Source organism: Piliocolobus tephrosceles, chromosome 21 (assembly GCF_002776525.5).
Source record: "Piliocolobus tephrosceles isolate RC106 chromosome 21, ASM277652v3, whole genome shotgun sequence".
Taxonomy (NCBI): domain Eukaryota; kingdom Metazoa; phylum Chordata; class Mammalia; order Primates; family Cercopithecidae; genus Piliocolobus; species Piliocolobus tephrosceles.
In genome coordinates, this window is record NC_045454.1 from 51043424 (window position 1) to 51057148 (window position 13725).

The following is a 13725-nucleotide window of genomic DNA, read 5'->3' on the forward strand; positions in this document are numbered from 1 at the left end:
TTTATGTTTTTTTGAGATGGAGTCTCGCTCTGTCGCCCAGGCTGGAGTGCAGTGGCTGGATCTCTGCTCACTGCAAGCTCCGCCTCCCGGGTTTACGCCATCCTCCTGCCTCAGCCTCCCGAGTAGCTGGGACTACAGGCGCCCGCCACCACGCCCGGCTAGTTTTTTGTATTTTTTAGTAGAGACGGGGTTTCACCGTGTTGGCCGGGATGGTCTCCATCTCCTGACCTCGTGATCCGCCCGTCTCGGTCTCCCAAAGTGCTGGGATTACAGGCTTGAGCCACCGCGCCCGGCCTTCTTTCTGATTCTTAACCATTCCCTGTGGGCGGTGGAGGCTCAGAGCAGGCTGCTGGCCCAGGAAGAAGATGGGACTCAAGAGCAGAGAGGGGCGAGCTGGGTGGAAACAAAGTCCCTCTTCCCTGCACTCCCGTCCTCCCACCCCAGCCTTGAGGTGGGTGAGTTTCATTCCCGCCCCACATCTGTGCCCGCATCTGTGCCTGACCCGTCGGCCAACACACACACCCAGATGAGTGACTAGAAAATAATTTATTGAAGAAAAACAAATCAACAAACCCAGCACAGCAATGGTTAACAATGACGAGACTTTTTTTTTTTTTTTTTTTAACTTTTAAGCCTGTCGCCCGAGGGTGAAGGTGGAAAAGGGCTTCTCTCCCCTGTCACTGGAGGGGAGGGGACTTTGGAGGGTCCAAGTGGTGTCTCCCCTGAAAGCAGCCCTCAGTTCCAGTCTGTTCAAAACACTCAAGGCCGCAGGGCCTACTGGCTCTTCCCTCACCCGCAGCTGAGCTCATTCCACCAAAACCAGCCCCTGCAGGGGTCCGACAGGGCCACAAGGAGGAGCCCCAGGAATCTCTTGGCCTGATTTTGCTTAAACCACTTGGGGCAGAGAATGTGAAATGGCCCAACCTGCGACTGGTGCAAGGAGCACCCCAGCACCGGCATCATTTCAGATTTCAGGTCGGCTGAGCCCCCAGCCCCAGGCCCAGCCCTCCAGACCGGGGCTTTCTGCTTTACGGGGTGAGAAGCACCCCCTTTAGCTTCCCCATCCCCCCTACTGGGGCCTGTCCCCGAAAGCGGCCCCTCTAGTCTCTCCCCTGCTGCTCTGTCCTCCAGCCTCGGTTCCCAGGCAGCACATCTGTGCCCCTTCCACCTCCAGGGGCTGTTTGGGGATGGCTCAGGGACATGGCCTCACGGCACAAGAGGAGTCAGAGGCAGAGGACATTGTCCCAGAGCCCCCTTTGATGATTTTGGGGGGTCCTCTGTTCTCTAGGCTCCCAAAGTGGGCTGGGAGGGAGGGGTCTCTGCAGGCGTACACCCCTGACTCCCAGACAGGACAGAAAGGCGGACTCATGCCCAGCCCAGGGAGGGGAGGCTGAGGCTGTCTGGGTGGAGGTGGCCGGGGTGGGGGGGCGGTGCTGGTGCCTGCTGTTGGGGGCCTCAGGAGGGTCCTTCAGATCTCAGGAAGTTGGGGCGTACCCCCGTCCCCCACCGCCCTGGGCAACAAGACAAGAATAGGCTGATTGTCTCTCTCCTCTGAACAAGACACTTGGGAGTTCATGCTAAAGTGAAACCAACCAGGTGATGCGGGGTTGGGGTGGTCTAAGACGTGGAGGACACCAGAGCGCCCCCAAGAACCAGGAATGGCCGGAGGGGGGCTCGCTGGTTCCCACCTGGCTGGGGCAGGCAGGTGGCATCTCGGGGCTGGGAGGCGGCGGAGACCTGGGCACTGAGGCTCTGCTCCTGCCCCCTCTACCTGGAGGCCCATCCACCTGTCCTGGCTGGACACAGTTCCTTAGAAAGGAGGAAAGAAACAGTAACGAAAAAGCACCGAACAGCACCGATTGGGCACCAGACACACAGAAGCGACACGGAACCGGGCCACGCCCCCCGCCCCCCACCCCGACCACTTCATTACAATTAGCGTCAAGAAAGAGTACATTAGTCATGCACCAACTCAAATTCCATTTTCTTTTTTTTTTTGCATTTTTCTTCCTTTTTTTTTTCTTAAATTACATTTGAACACAGAACACAGAGAATAATAAATACTCTTATAAGACATGACTCCAGAAAACAAGAAACAGAACAAGCCAGAGAACAGAAAGATATACTCTGCCTCTCTCTGCCTCTCTCTCTCTCATTCTCTCGCTCGCTCTCTCCCCCTCTCTTTCCTAAAGGACTCGTTTAAATAAGAAATCTGTAAACGCCGCTGGTCCTTCCTGCCACAGTCTCTCTCGCGATCGCGCTCCCTCTGACTTTCCATCTCCAGCCCTGACATTCAATGCGTCTCCCACGGAACTCGTCAAAGAAACGACATGCCATCGTCTGCAAAATTATAATTTAACGGTATAAAGCTTCAAGTCACGTATTCCAAAAACTAGCTAAGGATTTTCTTTTAAATCACATAAACTATACATTAAATATTTTGAGGTATTTCAGAGAAAATTGTCAAAGGCTCGAAGGAATTGTGCTGGAGGTGTTGTTCCCTGCATGGAGAATGGATGCTCTTTGGTATGTGACAGCCAAGTGGGCATTGGGGGGAGGCAGGAGAGGGCCCGAGGGGCTGGGGGGCGGGTCGGGGATAGAGGGGGGTCTGGCCAAGTTTGGGATGGGGCCGGGAACAGGTGTGTGTGTGTGTGTGTGTGTGTGTGTGTGTGTGTGTGAGAGAGATGAAGATATCTGAAAAGGACCCAGGAGTCCTGGGCCACTTTATATTTTTTGTAGAGGTGGGGTCTTGCTGTGTTGCCCAGGCTGGTCTCAAACTCCTGACCTCAAGCGATCCTTCTGTCTCGGCCTCCCAAAGTGCTCCTGGGCCACTTCTGTGACCCAGAGGCTTGACCCGATCTGACCACAGTTCAGCATAGCTAAAACGTTCCACAACGAGAACGATCCCAAGTCAAGTCCTAAATTTACAGCAGGGAACAAAACTGGAAACTGGAGGCCCCCTAGTGTCTGACCCTTGGGGCCCTGAAGCCAGGCAGAGGGCATCTAGGAGACCCACCCCCTGCCAGGCCCATGCTCTGGCCAGTGCCTGAGGCCCAGGCATCGATTTTCTGAGAAGCTCACTGGGCCAGGGCTGCAGCGTGATTCTCTTGGATCAGAAGCATTTTATTGCCTTTAAGAGCCCCTTCCTCTACTAAATGTCTACCTACCTGTAATCCTAGCACTTTTGGAGGCTGAGGTAGGAGGACCCCTTGGGGCCAGGAGTTCAAGACCAGCCTGGGCGACATAGCGAGACCCCCATCTCTACAAGAAATCCCTTAAAAAATTTAGCTGGGCATGGTGCATGCTTGTGGCCCCAGCTACTGGGAGGGTGAGGCGGGAGGATCACTTGAGCCTAGGTAGTCAAGGCTGCAGTGAGCTACGATTGCACCACTGCACTCCAGCCTGGGTGACAGAGCAAAATCCTGTTTCTAAAAGAGAAATTTAAAACATTGTATATCTATAGGCTACCTTGGTATAAAAACAAATAATATGGTATGTTGAATAGGTCCGCACCTTCTTGGACCTAAATCGACCTAAATCTTTTTTTTTTTTTGAGCCAGAGTCTTGCTCTGTCGCCCAGTGGTGCAATCTCGGCTCACTGCAAGCTCTACCTCCCGGGTTCACACCATTCTCCTGCCTCAGCCTCCCCAGTAGCTGGGACTACAGGCGCCCGCCACTACACCCAGCTAATTTTTTTGTATTTTTAGTAGAGATGGGGTTTCACCGTGTTAGCCAGGATGGTCTCAATCTCCCGACCTCATGATCCGTCGGCCTCGGCCTCCCAAAGTGCTGGGATTACAGGTGTGAGCCAACCGTGCCCAGCCACTGACCTAAAGCTTTTTTAAAATAAATTAAAACGTGGGCCCCGTACCTGCTGGGCCCATAGGCTACGTCAGTCCGGCCTGGAGTGGACAGGACAACTCTAGGTTTATCCATCAGGAACTTAGGGGTGGGGACAGGAGAGAAACTGAGGCCCAGGTTTTAGTGGAAGGTGGGAGATACTGAGCTGCTGGCACCCAGTGACACCACAGAAGAACAGAAGCCAGTGTGTGCATGTGTGTGTATCTGCATGTCTGGGTCTGTATGTGGTGCCTGCGTGTCTGCATACATCTCTTCATGTGTGTGTGTGCCTGCGTTTGTCTGCATGCATGCTCTGCATGTGTGTGCACATGTATGTGTGTGCAAGTGTCTGTGAGTGCCTGCATGTGTGTGTCTGCATGTTCTCTGCATGTGTGTCTGTGTCGGGGAGACAGGTGGGGTGTTGAGCAGGAATGGGGACCATTTCTACTATTAGGAACCCCCCAACACCCAAATGTTCTAGAAGCATCACTCAGATCCGGTCGCTTGGAAAGCTGAGAGCAGAGCGAGTCGATAAGGACAAGAGAACACTCCATACACGTCTTTGGTTCAAGAAGAAGGCACTCATCGACCTCACGATCCTCTCCCTCCCTCTCCCGGTCTCTCTTTCTCTCTCTCTCTTTCTCTCTCTCTCTCTTTCTCTCTCTCTTTCTCGCTCTCGCGTTGGGGAAGGGGTGGCACCCGGCAGGCGGGGCCCCGAGCCGGATCCCAGGCCAGGGAATCCTGTCATCCAGCACAAATCCTTGGGAGAAATCTTTGGTATCAGGCGTGATTTTCCAATCACAGACATGAGCTTGAGTGAGGTAGCCTTTACCTGGGGGAGGGGAGGGGCATTTCACTAGAAATGTCTTTTGCATTTTCAAGGGGGGTGGGCGGGCCGCTTCCTCCCTGGGAGGCAGCCGATGGGTGGGGGGATTTCAAGGAGGGGGCTCCTTCTGGCCTCGGATCTTGAACCCCCGGGGGAGGCGGGCTCCTGGGATCCCGCGGCCGGCCAGTCTCGGAGGTCACCCAGACCAGAATAGAGGAGCGGGGGGGGGCGGGGGGGGGGGGGGGGGGCGCTCATCTTCATTTCCGACCCTTCCCACTTGTAAATATTTTGGCAAAAACTGGAGCAAGCAGATTCCACCTTCTTCAGCTTCTTCTCTCTTTGGCGAGAGTGGAGACCAACACCAGGTTCAACTCCGCTGCCCCCTGCAAGCCCAGTTCAGCCCCCGAAGCGGGAGGAAAGGGGGGGCGGTCAATTCCAGAAGGTTCCACGCAGGAAGCGGCTCCACGGCCCCGTGCAGAGGGGCTTCTCCGGGCGGCCCCAGCGGCGCCTTCTCTGTCGGGGTCCCTTTCTCCGGGGAGCCTGGGCGCGGTCTCCCGTGTCCGGGGCTGCGGCCTTCCCTGCGCTCCACGAAGGTGCCTAAAGGTAAAGTGAACTCAACAGAGGTGGCGGGGCGAGGGCGTCTGGAGTTTACCCGCATGTGGGAGCCCCCCGTCCCCTGCGGCCTGGGATGGGGTGGGAAGGGTGCTCGCCCGTGGGTGCTGGGCGCCCGCCGCAGGCCCCTCCCCAGCCTTTAAGGCAGGCGATTCTTGGCACGAGGAATCCTGGCCGCTGGGAGGGGCAGCTCAGTTCTCGGCCGCAGGGGCCGTCCTGCCAGCGGGTGGGGTTGGTTTTGGGGAGGGTGGGGGACCGTAAGGATCCGGCCTGATGTGGGTTTTTGGCGACTTTGGAAGGGGCTGAGGTCTCTGGAGTGGGGGGGCCAGGGCGGGTGGGGAGGAAGGAAGGTTTCTTCTACCTCCCTGGGGGCGGGGGGCAGGGGATCTGGCGGAGGAGGGGTTATTCTTTAAAATTCCTTTTTTAAATACCCGGTTTATATTTCTAGTATGTGCTTCTTGACCCGCTTTAGGGGACAACACAGTGAGCCCTGGTTTTTCTCGAGGCCCTCTGGGCGTCCTGAATGGAGAGGGGGCTGGGGAACCCCTTTCTGTCGCTCCCTCTCCTCTGTGGGGGTGGAGGGCTTCCTTGGCCTGGAGGGAGTGGGCATGGAGGGAGGAGGGGGACCCTTTTTGTGCACTTGGGCTGGGGGGTGTGCTGCTTCCCCCTCCCCGGGTGTGGGGGGCCCGGACAGCACCCCCTCCAGGTGCCCCCTGGGGGCGGGTCTCCGGGCCGGCAGGATGAGGGGAGGAGACGTGGGGGCGCAGCGCCCTGGCCGTGGAGGCAGGGAGGGCGCGGGGCCGGGGCGCCTCAGGCCTTGGAGAAAGTGGCCGTGGCACCAGCGGAGCCTCCGGGGGCCGTGCTGGGCTCCTCAGCCCAGCGGTTCATGCAGCGGCGCCGCGCGTTCATGAAGAAGTTGCTGACGGTGTTGAGCTCCAAGCCAAGCTGCTGCGAGATGGTGACCTGCATCTCCTTGGACGGCCGCTTATTCTCCTTGAAGATGGCGATTAGCGTGCGCCGCTGCAGGTCGGTGAACACCAGGCGCTGTTTCTTGGGTTGCAGCGCGCGCTCCTTCTGCTGCTCCTGCTCCTTGCGCTTGCAGGCTGCGGGCGAGCAGCGAGCGGGCGGGCGAGCGGGACACAGCGCCACCGTGTGGCCGGCCGGGGAGAGGCAGGCGGCGCACGCCGCCGGGAGGAGGAGGAGGAGGGGAGAAGGGACACGTTGGGGAAAGGCGGATGCATATAAGGACCCAGGGAGAGCCCAGGAGGAACAGGAATGCAGGGAGAGGCAGAGGGGGAGACAGGGACGCACAGAGACGCACAGAGACAGAGACAGGGAAACAGCAAGGTCAACAGGAAGACACCAGGAAAGTCCAGGATGCAGCCAGAGGGCGGTGGACACAGAATCCAAGGCGAGGACAGGCAGGAAAAGCAGATGGGGTGGGGGTGGGGGTGGAGGGAGGACAAAGAAGGGGACACAGTGTGAGCGCCCCTCTGCAGGCACGGGCACAACTCCCTCCAGCCAGCCCCCTTCTCCATGGAGCCCACTCAGGCACCCCCCAAGCCTCATATCCTCCAAAACCCCATCCTCCCCTCAAACGCTCCTGACCTAAAGGACCACAGAAATTGGTGTTGGTAACTTTCTCCTCTCCTTTCTGCAGTCCCAACCTGGGGGTGTTGGGGAAATGACATGGAAACTGCACATGTGAGTTTTTGGCTCAGTGTAGACTTGGGTGAAATAACTGGTTAATTACCAGGTCCTGGGGTGCATCACAAAACCCAGCAACCTTCCCCAGAAATGATGGGCCAACCAGCGTCTTTCCTTTCTTTCTTTTCTTTTTTTGGGGAGGGGAAGTCTTGCTATGTTGCCTAGGCTGGTCTCGAACTCCTGGCCTCAAGTGATCCTCTGGCCTCAGCCTCCCAAAGCACTGGGATTACAGGCATGTGCCACGGCAACTGGCTCTGACAACCAAGCTCTACGAATGAGCAGCAGGGACACTCCTGTAAGGCCTGATACCCTCAGGGACCCTGTGAGTTCACAGCCCAATTCTGACACTGAATCCCTGCCTACTGCCCCTGCCCCTATCCACAGGCTGAGACCACCCAGACTTGGCCTCCCTTGAGCACCCAGTGGACCCTCTGGAGCACAGAACATCTAAGGAAGAAGACTTAGGAGGAGTGTCGGGACCACCTCTTCCTCTTCCAGATAAGCAGGTCACCCTTCCTCTCGGCCAGCCCGCACAGATTAGGGAGAGGGCTGAAGGAGGCTGCCCCACCGCCTGCAGACCAGACATTTGCAAAGGGAGTAAAGCAAAGGCTCAGGGTGGTGGGGCAGGGCTGAAATTGAGTCCTGCTCTTCCTGCTCCAGCAGGAAAGTGGACCCTTCCCCTCAATGCAGTGCATGTCAGTGGATACAAAACACAGGCTTCCCCACCTAGGAGCTGGGCCACAAGTCAGATGGTCTCATCTGTGGCATCAGCTTGAAACTCCATCAGAATCTCAATTTCTTTCCTGCATCCAGTCTTGGACTGTGGTGCTGGAGAGGCTGTCCTGCCCTCATCAAAATCCCAGAGTCCCAGCTACTCTGTGACCCCCAGAAGCAGCCGGTGGTGCAGGTTGTACTAGACTAACTGCTCCTAGTCTCTTCTCTGTGCCAGCTCTGGTGGCCTACTGGGATGGCACAGAGAGCTTTTCTTTTGGTTGCAGAACAGCCTGGAACATGACATGCTAGATCAATGTCCATACACATCCACAGAAATAAATGAATGTTCCCTCTGCTGTGACTCATGTCTTGGGGACAACAGGTTCGCCCATCTAGGGCGTGAGCTGACACACACTTCACTCCCTCTGACCTGGAACATGTGGGGCTTCTAACTGCGATTTCAGGTTTTACGATTAAATGCAAGTGATGCCTGTGGGTTACTGCACATTTTAGAAAAGTGTCTTAACATGAAAAAGAGAGGGAGAGACAGAGAGTGAGGGAGGCAGGAGGGGGGAGAACAATGGAGAAAAATGGTTTGGTGGGGGAGGAATAAACTCAGAAGGAACTGACAAGGCAGGCAAAGATATAATTAATATTCCCAGAGGGGTAAGAGAAAAATATCATATCCATGAAACAAGTACAGGATGCTGTTAAGTAAAAGCGACCGTTAGAGAGTGAGGAAATGCTCTTAAAATGTGAATATGTAATAGCCAGAGTAAAACAATTCCATGTAAGGACTGGAAGATAAAGTTAAGCAGATATTGGCCGGGCGCGGTGGCTGACACCTATAATCTCAGCACTTTGGGAGGCCGAGGTGGGCGGATCACGAGGTCAAGAGTCTAGCCTGACCAACATGGTGAAACCCCATCTTTACTAAAAATTCAAAAATTAGCCGGGTGTGGTGGCGGGTGCCTGTAGTCTTAGCTACTCGGGAGGCTGAGGCAGGAGAATCGCTTGAACCCGGGAGGCAGAGGTTGCAGTGAGCCAAGATCATGCCACTGCACTCCAGCCTGGAGACAGAGACTCCGTCTCAAAAAAAAAAAAAAAAAAAAAAAAAAAGTTAAGCAGATATCCCAGAAAATGGAACACAAGCAGCTGCAAAGATGGGAAATGAAAGAGAATAAAATGTTAGAGGATGAATTAAGATGAAGCAGGGTTGTCACCTGATCAAGGGACAGTTCAAAAACAGAGGAAGAGATGATCAAATAATGAAAAAAAAATCTAGGATTGAAAGATGAGTTTCCAGTTTAAAGGTGGTCAGGTGCAGTGGCTCATGCCTGTAATCTCAGCATTTTGGGAGGCTGAGGCAGGAGGATCACTTGAGACGGGGGATTCAAGGCTGTAGTGAGCATGATCTCACCACGGCACTTCAGCCTGGGTGAGAGAGTAAGACTCTCTCTTAAAATACATAAATAATTTTTAAAAATAAATAGACCCACCGGGCATGGTGGTACCTTCCTGTAATCCCAGCACTTTGGGAGGCTGAGGTAGGTGCATCACTTAAGATCAGGAGTTCGAGACCAGCCTGACCAACGTGATGAAACCCCATCTCTACAAAAAATTAAAAAAAAATAGCTGGGTGTGGTGGCATGCACCTATAATCCCAGCTACTGGGGAGGCTGAGGCAGGAGAGTTGCTTGAACCCAGTAAGCAGAGGTGTGAGCTGAGATCACACCACTGTACTCCAGCCTGGGCAACAGAGCGAGACTCCATCTCAAAAATAAATAAATAAATAGGCTGGACAAAATGGCTCATGCCTCTAATCCCAGCACTTTTGGGAGGCTGAGGTGGGAGGATCACTTGAGCCCAAGAGGTTGAGAGCAGCTTGGACAATATAGCAAGACCCCATTGCTACAAAAAATTTAAAATTAGCCAGGCATGACGGCTCACACCTGTGGACCCAGTTATTCAGGATGCTGAGGTAGGAGGATCATTTGAGCTCAGGAGGTCAAGGCTGCAGTGAGGTATGATTGTGACACTGCACTCCAGCCTGGACAACAGAGTGAGACCCCAGCTCTAAAAAAATGGGGGTGAGACATCAAGTCCTCAGCTCAATGAATGAAAAAGACACTGAAGGCTCATTGTGAAATTTCAGAGCACCAAGAATAAAGAGAAAATCCTAAAAAGCGTCCAGTGGAAAGCCAGATGTCATACAAAGGATCAAGAATCCAAGTAGCTTTGGGTTTGCAAAAACTAGCAGACAATAGAGCAAGGCTTTCAAAGTTCCAAGGAAAAGTTTTTTTCTGTTTGTTTGTGTGTTTGTTTTTGAGAGGGAGTCTTGCTCTGTCGCCCAGGCTGGAGTGCAGTAGCACAATCTCGGCTGACTGCAAGCTCTGCCTCCCGGGTTCACGCCATTCTCCTGCCTCAGCCTCCTGAGTAGCTGGGACTACAGGCGCCCACCACCGCGCCCGGCTAATTTTTTTTGTATTTTTAGTAGAGACGGTTTCACCGTGGTCTCGATCTCCTGACCTTGTGATCCGCCTGCATCAGCCTCCCAAAGTGCTGGGATTACAGGTGTGAGCCACCATGCCTGGCCTCAAGGAAAAGTTAATTCAGCTAGAATTGCTAAATATCAAAACATCAAGCATGAAGGTGCAATAAAGATATAATCACGGCCGGGCTCGGTGGCTAATGCCTGTAATCCCAGCATTTTGGGAGTCCGAGGCAGGCAGATCACCTGAGGTTAGGAGTTTGAGACCAGCCTGACCAACATGGAAAAACCCCATCTCTACTAAAAATACAACATTATCTGGGTGTGGTAGTGCATGCCTGTAATCCCAGCTACTCAGGAGGCTAAGACAGGAGAATTGCTTGAACCCAGGAGGTGGAGGTTGCAGTAAGCCGAGATTGTGCCACTGCACTCCAGCCTGGGAAACAAGAGTGAAACTCAGTCTCAAAAAAAAAAGATATAATCAGACGTTTGAGGACTCTAAAACTTGACTTCCCATATACCCTTTCTCAGAAAGCTACTGGAGGATGTGTTCCATTCAAACGAGGAGATAAATCAAAAAAGGATGGTGTGGGATTCAGGAAATGTGATCTATCCTAGCTGAAAGAGAAAAGGGGTCCTCCAAATAAGGATGAGGAGGACGCTGGAAGACAGCTAGACAAAAGGACCCGGGGTATGGAGGGGAGCCCCACCCAGATCAGAGACGACCTAATATGTATGGAAAGTCCCATTGAGTTGGTTTTAAATTTTGTTGGGGAGCATGGGAGGAATTTTGGTTTGGCAGCTATCAACTCCTGGAAAATCAAAGAGTTGTACAGGAAAGGAAATGCAGTCCTAGTACTCTACATGGCTCATCTGTGGACCATGTTCGCCAAAAGCATAATGTTAATTACTAAATGCTAATTTAGGCAACAGACTGTATTTGTAATTATACTGAGAGACTGACAGAGAGGGAGGGTATGGCTGTGAATCTGAAAAGATGGCAAAGGAAAACCTGAAGGGTGATCAGTGTACCAGGGAGCCTTTTATGTATGAAAGGAGAGGCAAGAACCTATGTTTATACTTTATCTGCATAAAGAAACATGGAAGGAAATGCAAAAAAAACTGAATTGACCTCTCACCTCTTTGGCACTCGGCCACCCCATGAGGATTACGGGAGAGGACCCAGTCCTCCATTCTTTCAAAGGGAAAGCTGAGTCAAAACTCAACCGGGGCCTTGAAATTCCAAGGGAGGCCCTCTCGCTCACCTGTTGTAATGTTTAATTCATTCACTCACTCATTTATTCATTTACTTAGCAATTTACTCACAAATTCATCCTACATTTACAGTAGGGACAGAAATACAAATGCTTCTCAGAAAGTTCACAAGATCTTTGTGTCAAGAGCTTTACGTGTATGTGGTCACTCAATTCTTAACAATAATTCTTGTTTTGTTTTAAGACAGGGTCTTGCTCTGTCGCCCAGGCTGGAGTGCAGTGGTGCAATCACGACTCACTGCAGCCTTGAACTCCTGGGCTCAAGCAGTCCTCCCGCCTCAGCCTCCCAAGTAGGTGGGACCATGGGTGCATACCACCACATCTGGCTAATTAAAAAAAAAAAAACAGCCGGGCACGGTGGCTCATGTCTGTAATCCCAGCACTTTGGCAGGCCAAGGCAGGTGGATCACCAGAGGTCAGGAGTTTGAGACCAGCCTGACCAACATGGAGAAACCTTGTCTCTACTAAAAATACAAAATCAGTCAGGAATGGTGGTGCATGCCTGTAATCCCAGCTACTAGGAGGGCTGAGACAGGAGAATTGCTTGAATCTGGGAGGCGGAGGTTGTGGTGAGCTGAGATTGTGCCATTGCACTCCAGCCTGGGCAACGAGAGCGAAACTCTGTCTAAAAAAAAAAAAAAAAAAACAAAACAACCAGGCCAGGCACGGTGGCTCATGCCTGTAATCCCAGCACTTTGGGAGGCCAAGGCGGCTGGATCATGAGGTCAGGAGATCAAGAGCATCTTGGCTAACATGGTGAAACCCTGTATCTACTAAAAATACAAAAAATTAGCTGGGCATGGTGGCGGGTGCCTGTAGTCCTAGCTACTCAGGAGGCTGAGGCAGGAGAATGGTGTGAACCCGGGAAGTGGAGCTTGCAGTGAGAAGAGATCAGGCCACTGCACTCCAGCCTGGGCGACAGAGCAAGACTCTGTCTCAAAAACAAAAACAAAAACATATATATAAGTTTTTTGTTTGTTTGTAGAAATGTGGTCTCACTATGTTGTCCAGGCTGGTCTCTAACTCCTGGGTTCAAGCAATCCTCTAGCCTCGGCTTCCCAAAGTGCTGGGGCTACAGGCATGAATCACAGTACCCAGCCTCAATCCTTACAATAATTCTATAAGGCAGGGAGTTTTCTCCTCATTTACTCAGAGAATGTGAGCCACCCCCCAAGCTTTCCCAGCCAGTCCCAACAGGGCATCCCAGAAAGCAGAGTCCACTGGCCTAGATGGGGGAGGGAGGCAGGATGCAGATAGTCCCTTTCCCACCCCACCTCCCAGGCTCCAATCTGGTGGCTAATGGGGACCCCAGAGGCAGAGGCTGGGGGAGGGGCCGGGCCAGGCAGAGTCTGAAAAAACTTCGCGTTTTGTCGATCGCAGCAAAAAGAGGCTCTGCTGCCCCCCTTCCCGGCGTTCAATCTAATTACAGCTCCTCACAGCCCAGATCGATCCAGTCGGAGCTGTTTACCGCGAGCAGCTTTGTCATGGCTCCCATCCCCCTCGGCCGCCGACAGAGGTGTGAGTCGGAGTAGGGGGGCCGCTTGGACGCCCCCTCCGTGCGTCCCTTGCCCATCACCATCGCCACCTCACCCCTGCCAGCACTCCAGCCGACATCAGGGTCACCCCCACCCCAGCCCTAAAGGCCACCCCTGTGCCAACCCCAGATTCCATGGTGGTTCTGGGCCCCTTGGGTGGAAGTGAAAACCGAGGCTTGGAGAGAAGGACTGATGGGGCTCAGAGTGGGGACGAGGGAGCTGGAATGAAGCCCTGGACTTGGCCCTGGTACCAACCACCAGCCTCATGCTGCCAGAGCCCGCCATTGCCACCTCTGCCACACAACCTCCACCAGCCTCCAATGAGGCCTCCACCTCTGTCCTCTCCTCCACCATCACTCCTGCACCAGCAATGTCAGTGCTATCCCACCACACCCTCCCTATCACCTCCAACTCCAGCACCTCCTCCTCCACCACCATCTCCAGCACCTCCACCTCCTTCTCCATCACCTCTTCCTCCACCTCCTCCACCTCCACCTCCATCACCTCCACCTCCATCACCTCCACCTCCACAACCTTCACCTCCATCACCTCCACCTCCAGCACCTCCACCTCCTCCTCCATCACCTCCACCTCCATCACCTCTTCTTCCACCACCTCCACCTCCACGACCTCCACCACCATCTCCAGCACCTCCACCTCCTCCTCCATCACCTCTTCTTCCACCACCTCCACCTCCACCACCTTCACCTCCACCACCTCCACCTC

At 53.8% G+C, this 13725-nt stretch overlaps 1 protein-coding gene across 1 annotated transcript in view; it reads right to left on the bottom strand.

Annotated features, from left to right (window-relative positions):
- Positions 1-625: 625 nt before the first annotated feature.
- The window catches only part of ONECUT3 (one cut homeobox 3), a 27590-nt gene continuing 14490 nt past the window's right edge, over positions 626-13725 (bottom strand). Inside the window, exon 2 of the mRNA XM_023183680.3 lies at positions 626-6381. Coding sequence (XP_023039448.2) covers positions 6089-6381 — 293 coding nt within the window. The 3' untranslated portion in view covers positions 626-6088. The remainder of the gene's footprint in view (positions 6382-13725) is intronic.